The sequence below is a fragment of the Schistocerca serialis genome, chromosome 4 (assembly GCF_023864345.2).
Source record: "Schistocerca serialis cubense isolate TAMUIC-IGC-003099 chromosome 4, iqSchSeri2.2, whole genome shotgun sequence".
Taxonomy (NCBI): domain Eukaryota; kingdom Metazoa; phylum Arthropoda; class Insecta; order Orthoptera; family Acrididae; genus Schistocerca; species Schistocerca serialis.
In genome coordinates, this window is record NC_064641.1 from 472,090,413 (window position 1) to 472,110,466 (window position 20,054).

Consider the following 20,054-nt stretch of genomic DNA (forward strand, 5'->3'; position numbering starts at 1 on the left):
GACTGTGTGTACTTTCATTAGATGAAATGGCAATGACAACGGTCTGAAGAGATATGTAGGTTTTGTAAATGAAAAATTCAGTAGTTCCCCAGAGATGCAGCTTGCTATCACAATGAAAGAAAATACTTTCCGTAGTAACGGTGTGTCAATGAGGCAAGGGAGAGGTGGACCTGTGCTGGTTCCTAGCTTGTCAGTGACCTTTTGGTAACGAAATATTCATATGCACACTCAGTTTTTTGCTATGCAATTCTTTTCTAGAGAACAAATGTACAAAATATGGACAAAGTTTTCAAACCACAGAAAAGGACCATGAGAATAATAACCAAAAATAGTAGTCACCACATTGTAAAGATCTGTTCACAACATTGAGGATTTTAATCATACCATGTGAGAACATTTACTAATCAGATGTGCACATCAAAAATAATATTGATAGTTACTGCACAAACAGCTCTGTCCACAACCACGGAACAACTTCCATTTACCAAGAAGGAATAAACATAAAACTAAAAACAGCAGTAATAATACTGAATAATTACTAAAATAAACATATTTGAGACAGCAGTTAAAAAGTATCTGTCAAGCAATATAATCTACATAATGGAGGATTACTTAGATAATAAAGAGTAGGAATTTGGTAAAAAATATAACGCAAATAAACAAATAAATAATAACAATAAAACATCTTTCATAACACGTAACATTTTCACACTATGTTTTTTCCTTCTTTATTTTCTTTCTTTTTTCTTTTTTTTCCCTTTTTTTTTTTTTTTTTGAAAAAAACCTTATTTATATATATATTATATAACACTAACATCTTAACCTGTCTCTGAGCTCAATGTCTCACTCATCATAGAGGGGTGCTGATACAGTCTTTCAGGCTAGCAACTGGTAAGACTGATGACATCAGATGTTAAGTCCCATAGTGCTCAAAGCTAGCAACTGTAAGTTGCAGCATACAAATGGGAAACCAAACATTGTCGCCATGGTCCTGATGTCAGCTGATAGTGCGTGTGATGTTACATTAAGAAACGATGTGTCTATATTAGGTGTAGGATGTTCAGTGACTGGGACTGAGAAATGAATGAACAGTGTAGCACAAGCCCTTTTACATTATTAAATAACTTATTCACAAAACAGTATTGTACACTAGGGATAAACCAAAGGAGGGAACATTGTTTTAAACAAATTAGCCTCTTATTTGGGAGGCTGGAAGCTCCAATCTTCGTCCAGTCATCCTTTTTCAGATTTTCTGTTGTCTCCTTAAATTACTTCATGCACCTGCCAGTATCGTTCTTACTATAAAGCTACAGCTGACTATCTTTCCCATACTTGTCAAACTACACCTGTAAGTATGGAAATGCCTGTATATGTGAATTATATGTTATTTTTGTTTTTCTTAAATTGTAATACCATAAGATGTCCAATATCCCTATAAAAGTGATCTACGGATAAATAAAACTACTACTACTGCTACTACTATTACTACTACTACCTATCAGCACTAAGCAAAGGGCATTTGAAAACATGAAGGAACTTTCAAGAGTCATACTGTGGCTTTGACCTTACAGTTTTCTGCATTAACGGTGTTTGCTTCAAAATAGATTGTAACAAAATGCTAGTTTATAAATAATGTTAGTGTTTGGCATGTGAGAATGGTCAGCATGAATAAAGTAGTCTCTCTTCGCAGAAATAATGCAGATAAGGTATGCATTTGAGACAAATGCTGAAATGGTTTGCAACATTCAGTATCAGTCAGAGAAATTAGTGGAGGGCACTACAGACCAGATTTCAGATGTCAACTACAACTGCTCTAGAATTACCTGAGGAACTCTGTTCCAACCAATTAAGTGTCTATCTGCTGACGAGTAGACTGCCAACAGACTGCGTTGAAATTTTTTTTTACAAACTCAAGAAATACATTCATCCTACACCCATAAGACTACGGCATGTAATGAGGATCAGACATACTGTACAATATATTCGCATGTACCAAGATCGTATTCATATGCAGTTGATGATGAGACGATGATGATGATGATTACTACCTGGATCATTTTTTTAAATCCATACAACTGGATGCTAAGACCCATACAATTGGGTGCTGAGACTGAGTTAGGGCCTCAGGCTTCAGATCCTGTAAATACAAGGGTGGTTTGAAAAGTTCTCAGAATCACCACGAGAGGTCAGCACTAGCACAATGAGTTGTTCACGTGATATTCATTGGACTGTTGCCTGTAAATACGTGCCACATCAGTGCTCTTGGAAGAGAGCTGTGGCGGTGAAGTGGCTCAGTTGTTGTTCCCATGTAGTGATTTGCGAAGACGGAAAAAAATCAAGATTTGAGCAGTGATTAAGTACTTCGTAAAGGAAGGTATGAAAGCAAAGCATATTCATGCCGATTTCCAGAATACAGTGGGGAACTCTGCTCCTTCATATTCAACTCTTGCCAAGCGGACAAATGGTCGGGAGAGCTTAGATGATGGTCCGCGCAGTGGTCGGCCAAGATGTGTTACTACTCCAGAAATCATAGCAAAAGTGCACAAAATGGTCATGGAGGATCGCCGATTGAGAGTGCGTGAAATTGCTCATGTTTGCCAGATGTCATCTGAAAGGGTATATCACATTTACCTGAAGAATTAGAAATGAAAAAATTATATGCAAAATGGGTGCTGCGACTCTTGACGCTGGATAAAAAACATGTTCCATTGCCATGACAAAATTACACGAACTAAGGTATGAATTGTTGCCACACCCGCTTTATTCACCTGATATGGCTCCATCAGACTTCCATCTCTTCCCAAAACTGAGAATTTTTCTTGGTGGACGAAGATTCACTTCAAATGAAGAATTGATAAACGGAGTTGACAACTATTTTGCAGGCCTGGAGGAAACTCATTTTCGAGATGGGATCACGGCACTGGAACATTGGACCAAGTGCAATAATCTACAAGGAGACTACATTGAAAAATAAAAAAAAGTTTCAGTGATGTAAGTGCTTTTTTTCTATTCCATTCCGAGAACTTTTCAAGCCACCCATGTATTGACATTACCATATTTTAGTGGAGTTCACCAGTAAATCCTGGTGCAATGATGTGTCCAACAGACTGTGCTGAAAATGTTTTTCCGAAATACAGGGTGTACATAAAGTCCAGGAACACTTTCAATTGTTTATTGCAGAAGAACCAAAAATTGTACATATATCATACGTATGTCATTTTGAAGAGAAACGCTGAAAGCTTTTTTTCATGCATACCGCCACAGCTTAGTTTGGTACAAACATGGTGAGTTTAGGTGCGGAGCAAGCTGTCTGTGTATTGGAGTACGGCATAAACAAGTGTGCTACAACTGTTCAACGGATGTTTAGAACCAAATGCAATGGGACTCTCCATTCATCTTTCAGCAGAACGGGTTTCCACCCCATTTTCATTGTGAAGTTCATGGGTACCTGAACACAGAGCTGCTGTATCAGTGGATCAGCCGTGCTACAGAAGAGGACATCTGTTTCATGAAATGGCCTCCCCAAGCACTAGATCTCATTCCGTGTGACTTTTTTCTGAGGGGAAAAAATCAAAGATCTAGTGTATGTACTGCCTCTACCACCGTGATGTGGCAGAGTTCCAGGAGAGAATATGGGAAACGACTGCCACCGTCGACGATGACATGCTGGAACGGATATGGCAAGAATTTGATTACCGTATTGACGTCTGCCAGGTCACTCATGGTTTGCATATCGAATGTTTGTTAAAAAACTCCAGAGTTTCTCTTCAAAATGCAATATGTATGCATCTTTACAATGTTTGGTTCTTGTGCAATAAATAATTGAAAGTGATCCCAGACTTTATGTACACCCTGTACAGTTATGAACTATTAAAGATTGAGAATGTACCTCTTCATTTAATGACAATTTCTGTTGGTTCTGTTGAATGTGTGAAAGGTTCTTTCTGTCTTGATGATGACTATTTCTGACGATTTTTTTCTCTGTGAGACCCCACATTTTTATTAAGGATTTAAATGTATTTTTCAATAGTAAACCAATGCCACTAAAAGTTCACTTACTTGGTCAAATGCTGATGCAAAGAAACAAGCAGTGTAATTTGGTCAAACAAATTGTTGCTACTGCAGAAATTTGATACAGTTTTAATAAAAGGACGCACTTCAAATTTTTACTGTAGTACGGTATATTGATAATTTTTACTTATGGACTGTCTGACAGCAACTGAATAAAACGCAATTTTAGTGCTATACGCGTTTCGCCTTTATTTTCTGCAAGGCATCATCAGTGGCCTGGAATATGTACATATGTTTGCTATTTAATTTACGTTTTTGTCGTTGTGCCTATAGGTTATAAAAAGTTCTGGTGGTTGGTATTTCCTATTAAGTAGTAATGTTTTAAATGTACTTACAGGTTGCGTGGACAATTTCTTACATATTACACTCCTGTTGCATTTTTGGTGTTGTTCTTCTTCTTATGAACGCCAATTTGCGATTTTTTTTTTTTTTCCACATTCCACAGCACTATGGACTGAATGCTTGTTTCAATGCAGTATTTTGGTTTCTGTTGCTGACAGTCAAATGTTTTTGCCAAAGTTCGAATGTTATTGCCAAACTTTCGAGTTTAATTATTGAAGTATCTGTGATCTGTTTGTGTATGCATTTGTGTGTGTATGTGTGTGTGTGTGTGTGTGTGTGTGTGTGTATGTGTATATTTTGGTGTGGTATAATTTTTTTGTGGGCTCTGTGTGTGTGTGTGTGTGTGTGTGTGCACGTGTGTGTGTGTGTGTGTGTGTGTCTCCACATGGTGAAGGGGGAAGTATTTTTTTGTTTTATGTTATCATTTCCTTTACTAAGTGTTGTAGGGAGCCTGTGCTGATGTGTGTTTGTTCATTTATCACATGTTTGTTTTCTGCTACGGCTTTCTGGATGTGGAAGTTTTCTTGCATTTGTATAAGATGTTTGTCATGGCTGCTTATTCTCATTATTTTCATTTCTTGTTTCATGTTTGTGGGATGATGGTTATGGGTGTTTTAAATGCTCTGCAAATGTGGAATGGTTTGTTTCATACTTCCAACATCTGATATGTTCTTTGTATCGTGTTTCAAAATTCCTGCATGCCATGCCTATGTATACTGCATCACAACTTTGACATTCAAGTTTATATATTCCTGATTGTTGGAATTTGTCACTCTTGGTAGCTGGCTGGCTTAGGTGTGATTGGAGGGTTTGCCCAGGCTTATATGCTATTTTGAAGCCTTGTCTCTTTAGGATGGATTGCATCAACATCGAAGCATACTAGTGTTGAGTTTGTGTCTGTTCTTGGGCACCATGATTGACCTCATTTGAACTCTTCTGTCAAGAGAGTTAATTTGGAGTTGGAATGGCTGCTTATGTCGGGTGCAGGGTCACACATTGGTGTGGTTCCTGTTGATTCTCTCAATAGGTGGGATTATACTAAGCATGGCCTTCACCACAACAGGAAGGGGACGGGTAAACTGGCTGGGGAAAATAGCAGGAAAGTTAAAGGGGGGAGGCACTGTCATGAGTGATAAAATACAAGTGGTTATAGGGTTCAGAAAAGACCCTTTTTTAGGGTAGCGAGGACAGAAAGAAACCAAATTTTAAGAAAGGTTAGGACTGAGACAAACCTTCAGTTTGAGAAAGATACCAAAAAACATAATTCTAGCTTATTACATCAGCATAAACAGCTATTGGTTAAGAATTTTTAACAGTCAGCAGATATTTTAACTCTACACAATTTTAACTCAGTCAATGTGAAATGTCAGCTATCTTTATGGCATCAAAATATTCGAGGACTGAGAAATAAAATTAATGAATTAATTATCTGCATAGACGAATTAAGAGTCTTCAAACCCAGCAGACATAATCTGCCTCTCTGAATGTAATGTGACCACTGGTATAGAACTTTTTTTAAGTGTTACAGGGTTTAGGTTAGCATCTCACTTTTGTAGATCAGAAATGGAGAAAGGAGGAGTTGCCACATTCGTCAGGAACTAAATTTAAGAACATAGACATTCATAAATTTTGCCTAGAACAGCATATGGAAGCATGTGCAACAGAAGTAGAATTTCACAAAAAATCCTTCATAATATTAAGTGTATATCGAGCACCTGCAGGTAACTTTAATCCGTTTGTAAACCACCTTGAAGCTGTACTGGCCCATTTAACAATCAAAAACAAAGGAATAGTGGTTGCCGGTGATTTCAATGTAGATTTCCTTAAAGACTCTCCCAATAAGAACTTATTTGAGTTAGTAACACTATCATTCAACTTAATTCCCACTGTAAAGTTCCCCACTAGGGTAGCCAATTGCTCACAAACAGCTATTGATAATATCTTTATAGAAAAGTCCAATGAACAAAATTATATTACAAAACCAATAGTCAATGGCCTCTCAGACCATGACATGCAGTTCCTTCTGTTAAATGTTAATACTGAACAGGATATAAAATCTGTAAAATCTGTTAAATCTGAGCTCAAGAGGGTAATCAATAAGCCAAAAATTGATTATTTTAGGACACTCCTCAGAGACATTCACTGGACTGATGTTTACAGTGCTCATGGCATGAATGAAAAATATAACACTTTTGCTAATAAAGTGCTTACCTTATTCAAACACTGTTTTCCCCCAAAACTTACCAAGTCTACAAAGAAGCCATGGATTACTCAAGGAATAGGGGTATCTTGTAAAACAAAAAGAAAACTGTATCTGTCAATCCGTAACAGTTCCGATGATGATGCTATAGCACATTACAAGAAATACTGCAAAATATTAAAGACCGTAATACGGACATCAAAGCAAATATATTACAAGGAAAAGATAGTCATATCAGATAACAAAATAAAGACTCTATGGGATATAGTGAAGGAGGAGACTGGTATAACCAGACATGAAGAGGGACAAATAGCATTAAGAGTAAATGACACATTGGTGACAGACGTGTATAGTGTTGCAGAACTTTTTAACAATCATTTTATATCTGTTACTGGCAAGATGGGGTTGTCAGGTTCTGTAGATGCTGCTATGGAATACCTCAGACCAGAAATTTCAAGTAACTTCCATAATATGAATTTGACCCTCACTACCCCAGCGTAAATAATATCCATCATAAAATCATTAAAATCAAAAACATCTAGTGGGTACGACGAAATATCAACGAAGTTAACTAAAGAACTGAGTTAAGTTACATATTAAGCTATCTGTGTAACCAGTCATTTATCAGTGGAATATTTCCTGAACGGTTGAAATATGCTGAAGTTAAGCCACAGTTTAAGAAGGGAGATAAAGAAATAGCATCAAATTTCCGTCCAATTTCACTTTTGCCAGCATTCACAAAAATTTTAGAAAAAGTAATGTACAATCGGCTTTATAACCATCGTATCTCAAATAACATACAATCAAAGTCACAGTTCAGATTTCTAAAGGGTTCTGAGTTGAGTAGGCTATCTACACTTACAGTGAAAATGTGTTTAATTCATTAGACAAAAAATTGCAGGCAACTGGTATATTTTGTGATCTGTCAAAGGCATTTGACTGTGTAAATCACAATATCCTTTTAAGTAAATTAGAATATTATAGTGTAACAGGAAATGCTGCAAAATGGTTCAAATCTTATATCTCTGGCAGGAAACAAGGGGCGTTATTAGGAAAGAGACATGTATCAAGCTATCAGGCATCATCCAACTGGGAACTAATTACATGTGGGGTCCCACAAGGTTCCATTTTAGGGCCCTTACTTTTTCTTGTGTATATCAATGACCTTTCGTCAGTAACATTACCAGATGCCAAGTTCGTTATGTTTGCCGATGAGACAAACATTGCAATAAATGGCAAATCAAGTGTAGTCTTAGAAAGGTCAGCTAATAAAATATTTGTGGACATTAATCACTGGTTCGTACCCAATTCTTTGTCACTAGACTTTGAAAAACACACTACATGCAGTTCAGAACTTGTAAGGGGTGTCCCACGAGTATATGCCTAACATACGATGACAAGCAGATAGAAGAAGTGGACAGTGTTAAATTCTTAGGATTACAGCTTGATAATAAATTCAACTGGGAGGAGCACACCACAGAACTGCTGAAGCGTCTTAACAAATCTCTATTTGCAATGCGAATTTTGTCAGACATAGGGGATACAAAAACGAAAAAGCTGGCATACTATGCTTACTTTCATTCCATAATGTCATATGGGATTATTTTTTGGGGCAATTCACCAAGCGAAGCTAAAGTTTTCTGGGCACAGAAACGTGCAGTAAGAGTTCTATGTGGTGTGAACTCAAGAACATCATGCACAAGCCTGTTTAGGGAACTATGGATACTAACTACTGCTACCCAATATATTTATTCCTTAATGAAATTTGTCATTAAAAATTTATCACTTTTTCAAACCAACAGCTCAATTCATGGAATCAATACTAGAAATAAGAATAATCTTCACAAGGATTTAAAGTCACTTAGTCTTGTACAAAAAGGTGTGCATTATTCAGGAACACACATTTTCAATAACTTGCCAGCAGCCATAAAAAGCTTAACAACCAATGAAATTCAGTTTAAGAGAAGCCTAAAGGATTTATTGGTGGCCAACTCCTTCTACTCCATTAATGAATTTCTCAGTAGAACCAACTGATTTGTGGATTACATGTTTCTTACCTTATAAAAAAATAAAAAACTTTTTTATTTTAAATTCATTGCATTAATATTTGTAAAATGATTCTTTCATATAGCATTCATTAAAAAATGACGACCATGTCACTTGGGACCTGTGGAATGGTACATTAGCTTATTTGTTTGAGTTGTAAATATTTGTCATGTATTGTTGTTTTTCTGACATGTTCTATATCCTGGAGGACCTCCTCACTATGGATAAATTGGAATGAAAGTAAATCCAATCTAATCTAATCTGATGTTTGCAACTCTGTGTGTTAGTTTATGTGTGTAGGTCATGGTGTACCATCTGGCTCTTTTCTGTGTGGTGTTGTCATTGTGTGTGTTTGTTGAGTGTGTTTGTAAGTTTTCAGCTTGTGAGTTCTCTTGTATTCTCGAAATGTTCTGTTTGTTTTGTAGTTATGTTTTTATTTTTTGATTGAGCCTGTGTACCATGTGTGTGTCATACCCATTGTTCCGAGCTGTTTGTATGATTGTACTCATTTCTTGTTCATAGTTCCTTTTGCTGAGTGGGATTCTGTTTAATCTATGTAACATGTGTCTTAGTGCTGCAAGTTTCTGGCTGTGGGGGTGGTTGGACGTGGAATGTCTGTGGCTGTTGGTTTTCTAAAGATGTTAAATGTATGTTTGCCATTTTCTTTTTTTATTGTAATGTCAAGAAAATTTATTTGATTTTCTTTTTCTTTTTCAAGTGTGAATTTTATGTTCTGATGAGCTTTGTTAATTTCTGAATGGAGTTCACCTATTTTTTCACTTGGCTCATCTACCAGACAAATAATGTCATCCATGTATCTGTACCAATATATGATTTTGAAACTTTCATTAGAGGTTATCTTTTCAAATATCTGATTTTCTAGATGAGTGATGAAAATGTTTGCTAGTGTTCTTAATATTGGGGATCCCATGGGCAGTCCATCACTTTGAACACAATACTATTTCTCAAACTGAAAGTAGTTTTGTTCAGCTGTCAGTCTGAGCATATCTGTTATTTCTTTTATTGCGTCTGTGGTGAGGTTGCTGTGGGATGAGAGATTTTGTTCTATGATTTCTATTGTTTCTGTGATAGGGATGGAGGTATACATATTTTCTATGTCGAATAAAATCAGTGATGCTGTGTGTGGTGCCTGTATGTTTTCTATTAGGTTTCCTGTGTTTATCACTGTTCTGTTGTTTTCTACTTTATAGTGTTTTGTAACTAACTTTTGGAGGTGTTTGGCTATGTGGTATGTTGGGGCTTTCTTGAAGTTGATAACAGCTCTTATTGGCATTCCATCTTTATGTACTTTTGGTTGACTGCGGAGTGTTGGTGCTTGTGGGTTTTTCTGTGTTATGTAGCATTTCTGTTTGTCTGTGAGTGTGTGTTCAATGTTTTTCAGTGTTCGTTTTTTGTTTGCCTGGAATCGTGTAGTTGGATCTGACTTCAATTTTTGTATGGCATTGGTGTTTATATATTCCTTGGGTTTTGTGATGTATTGCTATTTATCCATGAGTACTGTTACATTTCCCTTGTCTGCTCTTGTTGTTAAGCCACTGATGCTCCCTTGCACAAAATAAAGGCGAAACACGTATGGCACTAAAATTGTGTTTTATTCAGTTGCTGTCAGATGGTCCATAAGTAAAAATTATCAATATACCGTAATATTATACGCAACTGAGGAAGACAGGACTACAAAATCTGAAGATGTCAATACAGTACTCATGGATAAAGAGCACGTCTGACATGTGGTGGCACATCTCTCCGGAAAGCTAGCAGGAACTTGTCGAGCCTATGTAATGCAGAAGCACTGCTGTTGTTAATATGAGACAATCCACTGTGATTCACAAGTATAAATATGGATGCTAATACAGACTTTAAACTAAAATGTTTTAGGATGTAATGGGTTTTGAGCATCTTTTTGAGGAAAATCACAAACAAACTGAATATGGTACTGGGGATTAGCTTCACTGGGGCTGCCATGAAATAACTTCTTGTTCACTTAAATTCCTGCAAACATTAGTAACAGGTGTGAAGCACAAGGGAGCCTTTAGTGACATCTGTGGTGGACAAAACAATAGACATCCTGTTGTAAAGTTCTGGCTATAGTTCGTGAGTAATGCAGGGGCTGAAACAATTATCACAAGGACTCAATGGGTGGACATCCTTTTAATGATGATGAAACATATGTTACTGTCAGTAAGGAATTTATTTTTCAAAAGACTGATCGCAATTAGTCAACACAGTTTCTGAAATATTTACTGTCTTGAAATGGAAAAGGCAAACAGTTGGAATGCTCAAAGTGGTACATTACTGAACAGAACAAAACGTATAAACACAATGCAGAGGATACTTTTCAAAAAGGTAGAACTAACAAAAATGTTTTACAAGCAGTCACTGTACATAATACTATACTCTGAAGAACTAGATTTGAAGCCACAGTCGCTGGAGAAGTATGGATGAGTTGTGTGCCCATAAGAACTCTCTTGAAGTAACCATAAGCCAAAGATAATGCACATGATATGCACTAATTTTATAGACTTACTCCACTGTAAAGTGAAAACCACATTACACATCAGATTAAATGGAACCAAAGAGAGAGAGCCACTTACTACTCTCCACATTCAATCTTCTCAAAACATGGTAAAGTGTACTTATCTTTCTTGGTTTCTAGGAATCTCATGTACATCCCTAACACTATGGTTCACATGTCACTGCCTACCACGCAGGGGGCCCGGGTTCAATTCTTGGCAGGGGACTGGGTCTTGTGTGTCCTTCATCATAATTTTCATCATCATTGACTTGCAAGTCGCTGAAGTGGCGTCAACTAAAAAGGACTTGCAATATGGCAGCCGAACTCCCCCCGAATGGGGCCTTCCGGCCGACAATGCCATACGATCATTTTCCATTTCCATGGTTTACATTTTAGATACTTTTGTTCAGTTTGGTGTTTACTAGAATTAAAAATAAATAAATAAATAACTCACCTGTAGAGCTAAGAACATAAGATGAATCCAAATACGTGGATTTCTAGTCTTCATTGTGAAGAATGTTCTGTTGTACAGACAATGTTCACCACGTCCTTGACATGCAAAATGCAATTTTGCCACCTTTTTTGCTCGCCTCTCTGTCAAAGAATGTAAAAGAACTTAAGTCATACCTAAATACATTTCATATATAAGTATGAGGTGATGAGAAGTATCTATTGTTCTCTGATGTCTGCTTATATTCTCTTCCTTACAGGGTAACATTCTGTGAACCATGTTTTAATTATTAAAAAAATGCAATTTATGTATAATTTTGTTTTCATATGCAATGCATTGTGATAATGTCAAGTTGTCAATAAAAACTGTAAATCAAATTACTTATCACTTATACAATTAGGTTCCTTACTCCTCATTAGATGAATATCATCAAAATGTGATTGTACACAAAATATTCATGAACTTAAAGGAAATCTATGAATGCATACATGGAAGTGGTCACATGTAAGAGCTGTACATTTGACTACTGCTGAAATGTGATCGTGATACACAAAAGCATAATGAGATGTGAAATGAAAAGTACTAGTCCAAGTGGGAATTCTCCCTAAACATATATTTTTTTTCAAAATAACTCCCAAGCCTCCGATATTTGTCAAACAGTGTCCTTCACATACCTCTACCACCTCTCCTGTTCTTCATCTAATTTTCCATCTCAGCTACACTCTACCTGTACCTTCCTTTCCTTACCTATTTCTCTCGTACCCCAGATCCTCCAGCTTCACCAGCACTAATTTCCTAGTTTCTTCCAGCAGCTCCTCATGCTGATCCTCACCATTCTACATTTACACTTACATACATACTCCACAAGCCACCTGACAGTGTGTGGCGGAGGGTACCTTGAGTACCTCTATCAGTTCTCCCTTCTATTCCAGTCTCGTATTGTTCGTGGAAAGAAAGATTGTTGGTACGCCTCTATGTGGGCTCTAATCTCTCTGATTTTATCCTCATGATCTCTTCATGAAATACACATAGGAGGGAGCAATATACTGCTTGACTCCTTGGTGAAGGTATGTTTTCGAAACTTCAACAAAAGCCCATACCGAGCTACTGAGCGGCCCTCTTGCAGAGTCTTCCACTGGAGTTTATCTATCATCTCCGTAATACTTTCGCGATTACTAAATGATCCTGTAATGAATTGCGCTGCTCTCTGTTGCATCTTCTCCATCTCTTCTATCAACCCTATCTGGTATGGATCCCACACCGGTGATCAGTACTCAAGCAGTGGTCTACAAGTGTACTGTAACATACTTCCTCTGTTTTCAAACTGCATTTCCTTAGGATGCTTCCAATGAATCTCAGTTTGACATCTGCTTTACCGACGATTAATTTTATATAGTCATTCCATTTTAAATCACTCCTAATGCCTACTCCCAGATAATTTATGGAATTAGCTGTTTCCAGTTGCTGACCTACTATATTGTAGCTAAATGATAAACAATCTTTCTTTCTATGTAATCGCAGCACAATACACTTGTCTACACCGAGATTCAATTGCCATTCCCTGCGCTATGTGTCAATTCGTTGCAGATCCTCCTGCATTTCAGTACAAAATTGTACTGAAATGCATTGTTACAACCTCTCAATATACTACAGTATCATCTGCAAAAAGCCTCAGTGAACTTCCAATGTTATCCACAAGGTCATTTATATATTTTGTGAATAGCAACGGTCCTACAACACTCCCCTGCGGCACACCTGAAATCACTCTTACTTCAGAACACTTCTCTCCATTGAGAATGACATGCTGTGTCCTGTTACCTAGGAACTTTTCAACCAATCATACAATTGGTCTGATAGTCGATATGCTCTTACTTTGTTCATTAAATGACTTGAGGAAGTCAAGAAACACGGCACCTACCTGGGAACCCGTGTCTATGGCCCTCTGAGTCTCATGGATGAATAGTGCGAGCCGGGTTTCACACGATCGTCTTTTTCGAAACCCATGCTGACTCCTACAGAGTAGATTTCTAGTCTCCAGAAAAGTCATTATACTCTAACATAATACGTGTTCCAAAAGTCTACAAATGATCGACGTTAGACATATAGGTCTATAGTTCTGCACATCTGTTTGAAGTTCCTTCTTGAAAACGGGGAAGACGTGCCCTTTTCCAATCTTTTGGAACGCTATGCTCTTCTAGAGACCTACGGTTCACTGCTGCAAGAAGGGGGCAAGTTCCTCCGTGTACTTTGTGTGAAATCGAATTGGTATCCCATCAGGTCAAGCAGCCTTTCCTCTTTTGAGCGACTTAAATTGTTTTTCTATCCCTCTGTCATCTATTTTCATAGCTACCATTTTGTCATCTGTGCGACAATCTAGAGAAGGAACTACAGTGCACTCTTCCTCTGTGAAACAGCTTTGGAAAAAGACATTTAGTATTTCGGCCTTTAGTCTGTCATCCTCCGTTTCAGTACCATTTTGGTCACAAAGTGTCTGGACATTTTGTTTTGATCCACCTACCACTTTGACATAAGACCAAAATTTCTTAGAATTTTCTGCCAAGTCAGTACATAGAACTTTACTTTCGAATTCGTTGAATGCCTCTCGCATAGCCCTCCTCACACTACATTTCGCTTCGTGTAATTTTTGTTTGTCTGCAAGGCTTTGGCTATGTTTATGTTTGCTGTGAAGCTCCCTTTGCTTCTGTAGCAGTTTTCTAACTCGGTTGTTGTACCACGGTGGCTCTTTTCCATATCGTACGATCTTGCTTGGGACATACTCATCTAATGCATATTGTACGATGGTTTTGAATTTTGTCCACTGATCCTCAACACTATCTGTACATGGGATAAAACTTTTGTGTTGAGCCGTCAAGTACTCTGAAATCTGCTCTTTGCCACTTTTGCTGAACAGAAAAATCCTTCTACCTTTTTTAATATTTCTATTTACAGCTGAAATCACCGATGCTGTAGCTGCTTTATGATTGCTGATTCCCTGTTCTGCGTTAATTGTTTCAAATAGTTCGGGTCTGTTTGTCACCAGAAGGTCTAATATGTTATTGCCACGAGTCGGTTCTCTGTTTAACAGCTCAAGGTAGTTTTCAGATAACGCACTTAAAAAAAATTTCACTATAACACGGTCGGGAAATCTACTAAAAATATTTTCCTTCAGGTGTTCTACCACAACAGTGGCTGAGCCTGGAGGCCTATAGAGACATCCAATTACCATGTTTGAGCCTGCTTTATCCGTGATCTTCACCCAAATTATTTCACATTTCAGATCTCCATCGATTTCCTTCGATACTATTGCACTTTTTATCACTATAAACACGCCTCCCCCTTAACTGTCTAGCCTGTCTCTGCGGTACACATACCAATCTGAGTTTAGAATTTCATTATTGTTTACATCTGGTTTAAGCCAACTTTCCATCCCTAGTACCATGTGGACATTGTGACTATTTATTAATGAAAGCAGTTCTGGGACCTTTCTATAGATGATCCTGCAGTTTACTATTACCACATTAATATTGTCATTCCTTGTTGCGTTTTGCCTACTGCTACCTTGTTGCATATCAGGAGGCGTCTTGTCGAGCCTAGGGAGGGAATTCTCTAATCTAAAAAACCCACATGTGCACTCCACACATACTCCACTACCCTTGTAGCTGCTTCCTGCATGTAGTGCACGCCTGACCTATTCAGGGGGATCCTACATTTCACCATCTGGTAGCGGAGGTCGAGAAATTTACACCTCAGATTTCCGCAGAATCGTCTGAGCCTCTGATTTGAGCCTTCCACTCAGCTCCAAACCAGAGAACCGCGATCAGTTCTGGGAACGACACTACAAATAGTTAGCTCAGATTCCACCCCATGAGCAAGGCTTTCCGCCTTCACCAACTCTGCCAACCACTTGCTTGAAAAGAGGATGACCTCTGAACCCAGACTGCAGGAGTCATTGGTGCTGACATGAGCAACGATTTGCGGTCAGGTGCACCCAGTGCTCTGTATCACCGCCGGCAGTGCCTCCTCCACATCTTGGATGAAACCCCCAGCAAGCAGAGTGCACACTGGCCTTCTTCCTTGACCTTTCTGCTATTTCCCTAAGGGGCTCCATCACCTGCCTAATATTGGAGCTCCCAATCACTAATAAACCCCTCCCCACGTGTGCCTGCTTGGACCTTGCTGAAGGAGCGGCCACATGTCCACTCACAGGTGATGCAACACGGCCAGCCTCCACATTGACCCTCCGCCTCGTGCGACGCAAAAGCGTTGAACCTGCCACTACCTTTGGGGAGAGGGTGGCCCAACTGCGCCCGGTACCCACGAAGATGTCTCGACAGCAGGAACAGTGGGTGAAGCATGTAACACCTGGGGTGTACCATGCGACGCACCCGACTCCCCACTGCCGCTACACTCTGAGGCAACAGCCTGAGGATGGCTGACCGTGGCCATCAGCACGTTCAGCTGTTTGTGAACAATGGCCAGCTCCTCCTGCGTCCATATAAAACAGTCACACTTCCTAATGATCCTAAGAAATCAACAATTTACTGTTGAGAGTTAAGTAATCAACTTTTAACTAGACTGCTAATTCACTAAAGGCGGCTGATAGCTGATTAAACTGTGGTTACTAGTGTAAGGGGTCCGTAGGCCCTTACTATAAGTTTTGCGACAGCACAGGTCGACAGGACAAACAATCGGTAGTGCGCGTCGGGTGGCGAGAGCGAGAGCGAGTGTTGAGATAGTAGAGTGGGACCCAGGCTGCGGGCCGGGCCGTGGGGCGGCTGGTGGTCGTAATGCAAGGCCGTACCGACAAAGGGGGTGGCCATCACCGCGGTTTAACCCCTTTTGTGTTAGAAATATACGGGAAAGTGAACAAGTACAATTACTAGTGTGATTCAGTGATATTTCAGTGCCGATATTTGTAATTACGCGTCTACCGCGCCGGCATTATTTGGATTGCAGTGTTGGATTGCAGTGTTGGATTATAGTGTTGGGTTACAATGAGTGAAATTGCGTGTGAAGATAATGAATAACGAAAGGGCCTGTGCTGAGATTAGCCGTTATTAACTCTGTAAGACGAAGGCAGTGGCTGTCTCCTTATTTTGGTGTTTTTGTGATGAATATAGGTCGCTGATTAATGAAGCTGTGTTGTTGTTCTTTTTGCCACCAGACATTTCATCATTACAGCATTCAAAAAGGACAAAATGGAATGTAACATCTCCGTAGCAGTCCAATCCGATTGCCAGCCCCATTAGGTACACGGTCACATTAGTTATTATCTATTTGGGCTGCTATCAGATCCCGATCGAGCGGGATAAGTCAGTAGATTAAACCGGAGTGTTACACCCTTGGCTTACCGTGAAAGGACAAGTGCGATTTTCGGACGAATCATAAAGAACAATAGGTAATATTATCTTATTTAACGTGAGAAAAAATTTTCCAATGTTGGATCGGGACATAGCATAAACTTAAATATCGCGACAAGAAACAGTGCATTGTGAACAATACGAAGTAATAGCACCTTACGATTGTGACTAAACTTTTTCTTGCCATTTTAGATGAGAATAATAGTGTCAATAAACTGTGTTATAATGTGCAAATGCGTAAATCCGCACGAAAAACTGTGAAAAGTGAACACCAAAGAAAGACACGTGTGAACATTATTACGACCAAAACGAGCCAAGAATTCGTCACGAAAGTTTTAAAGAAGTGTTTAGTGATAATATTTTGACTGGAATTGCTTTTTAAATAGTGAAAATCGGACAGCTTCATGTGGACCCATAAACTGTTATGCGGACGACAATGTATTGTGGCGACGCAATTATTGAGTGACGTCACGCAGACACGTGTAGCAGTTGCGCCAAAGAGCTTCGATCTGCGAGGTGATTTCACACGCCCGCCACAGCAAGCCGCGCGACTTCGAGACACTGAGCGCCGTCCCGACATCTAGCAGCCGAACTACAAACTACGCCCGCCTGCAGCGCCACGGAGCGGCCGGCTGAGAACTACGTCGTCCCACCACAGCGAGACCTCACGCGGTTCCGGCAGCAGTACAGCGCCACGCCCTCTTCAAACGTCAAAACATCGCGACTCGTGGTAGCGTCGGTGGTGAGTGGAAACGACTGGTTGACATAACATTAAATTGCAACGTGCAGTTTTCGCGGTAAATAAACGTTTGTAAACTGACTTGCATGTTAGGAAAAGTGCCCAATTGCAGTAATTTCCGAAAAGTTGCGATAAATACTCTGAAATTGAGCATACTTATTTATGCATACTGCGCTGTCTAAATGATAATTATACAGATATGCTTATTGTTTTTGGGGGATTTTACATTTATAGATTTTATGAGTGGTACGATTTATCTTATTTAAAACATTTTACATAAACTGTGTAGGCGAAAATTAATATGTGAAGTGATTAAGTAGTTAAGGTGTAGGGAGCTAGCAACTCTTTTGCTGGTATACCAAGTGGCGACTGGTACACTCCCAGCTGGGTGAGACTTTACTTCTAATTTCAAGTTTCACTCCTCTACCATCTTTCTCTATCCTTAGGTTAAGAAAGTTAGTGTGTAGTAGTTAAAATAGGTAGTGGTTGTACAAATGATAGTTAGGAATCTTGTAGCAAATTTATAGTTCACTCATATATGGAGAAGTAGTTAAGGTGTAGGGAGCTAGCAACTCTTTTGCTGGTATACCAAGTGGCGACTGGTACACTCCCAGCTGGGTGAGACTTTATTTCTAATTTCAAGTGTCACTCCTCTACCATCTTTCTCTATCCTTAGGTTAAGAAAGTTAGTGTGTAGTAGTTAGAATAGGTAGTGGTTGTACAAATGATAGTTAGGAATCTTGTAGCAAATTTATAGTTCACTCATATATGGAGAAGTAGTTAAGGTGTAGGGAGCTAGCAACTCTTTTGCTGGTATACCAAGTGGCGACTGGTACACTCCCAGCTGGGTGAGACTTTATTTCTAATTTCAAGTGTCACTCCTCTACCATCTTTCTCTATCCTTAGGTTAAGAAAATTAGTGTAGTAGTTAGGATTGGTAGTGGTCATCCAAGTAATTCAGTCAGGAACCATGTAGTAAATTTGTAGTAGTTGCTGTTGATGTAGAGTGTGAGATGTCAGAGAATCAATAACTTAAAAAAAAAGCTCAGTTTACTGTGAGTAAATAACCAAAATTAATAATGCCAGAAGGAATAAAATGAGAACCATATCAGAAAGCGAATGTTTACATAATGTCGTGGTAAGCTGATTGGTTAAACAAGAATTTGGGTAATCTTATAGAATTGTTTTATGAGGCATGAAAAGGTCAAACTGTTGTAAGAAAATTGAAGTAATGTATCAGCTTGTAAGTAGATGAACATATAAAGAAACAAATACACAAGGAGATAGTTGTTCAGATAAATGATGTGAAATATGATGAATGGAGAGGCTAAGGAGCCTGAAGTAGTATTTTTATGTGGTTATTGCAGCGAATATGGAGAGTTGATGTAGGTTGAAGATATATATGCAGTTGAAGTTGCTGTTAAGTTGAGGGAGTTATGTGTAATGATGTATATTGAGTATGAGAGGTTTGAAGTATTGAAGTATATGGAGGATTGATATAGGTTGAAGATATATATGTATTTGCAGTTGAAATTGGTGTTAATTTATTTGTAATGAAGAGTATGGAGTATGAGATGTTTGAAATATTGAAGTATGTCATTTAGCACATGAACAGCATCTGTTTGCAAGTTATTTGTAGGTATACATGTTTATCTGAAGTATGCTGATAAAACAAAGTGTAACTAATGAATAATTAGTAATTCATGTATCCAATTAGCTATCAGAGTCAATTATGGTTATACGTAGGTCAAGCTTTAGAAGCAGAATTCTGGCACTGAGTAATGAATGACAAATATCCATATAGTGGATTTGAATTAGTGTGAATATAACAGGAGATATTGTACCTCTCATCTAAGCTTTCTTGATAACAATTCACATATGGAAGTAATGTTTGGCAAAATGAAATGATCAGTAGTTTAAAATTTTTCATTGGGTGACCACATTAGTTGTAGTGTTGCAGATAATTATGTAAGACATGCTTAGCGGTACAATGTAGCATTTAAATTTATGGAATCTGTAATGAACAAGTTGCGAATTTCTTCCTTAACTTTTATATGCGTTGGGCAAGTGAGTTATAAGTTAGTGTGATAGTAGTATGGACGGCACAAACCCCGCTGAAAGGACGGCATACCAAAGGGGTAGCTGGCATTCAACTAGTTTCTTTTCTTGTGTTTGCTACAGCAAGTTATAACAGATATGTAGTTAATGACTCGTACAAACCTTTGAAAGTGAAAAGTTTTTGGAAATTTTTGGTAAGCTAAGTTATAAAAAATATTTACCATGCTATGTTAAGTAAGTAGGATTGATGTTGT

At 38.5% G+C, this 20,054-nt stretch overlaps 1 protein-coding gene across 4 annotated transcripts in view; it reads right to left on the reverse strand.

The window, feature by feature from the left end:
* The window catches only part of LOC126475141 (protein melted), a 268,693-nt gene that overhangs the window by 63,503 nt on the left and 185,136 nt on the right, over positions 1-20,054 (reverse strand). For all 4 annotated transcript variants that reach the window (XM_050102749.1, XM_050102748.1, XM_050102750.1 and 1 more), the window contains one exon: positions 11,647-11,786. In XM_050102749.1, coding sequence (XP_049958706.1) covers positions 11,647-11,786 — 140 coding nt within the window. The remainder of the gene's footprint in view (positions 1-11,646; positions 11,787-20,054) is intronic.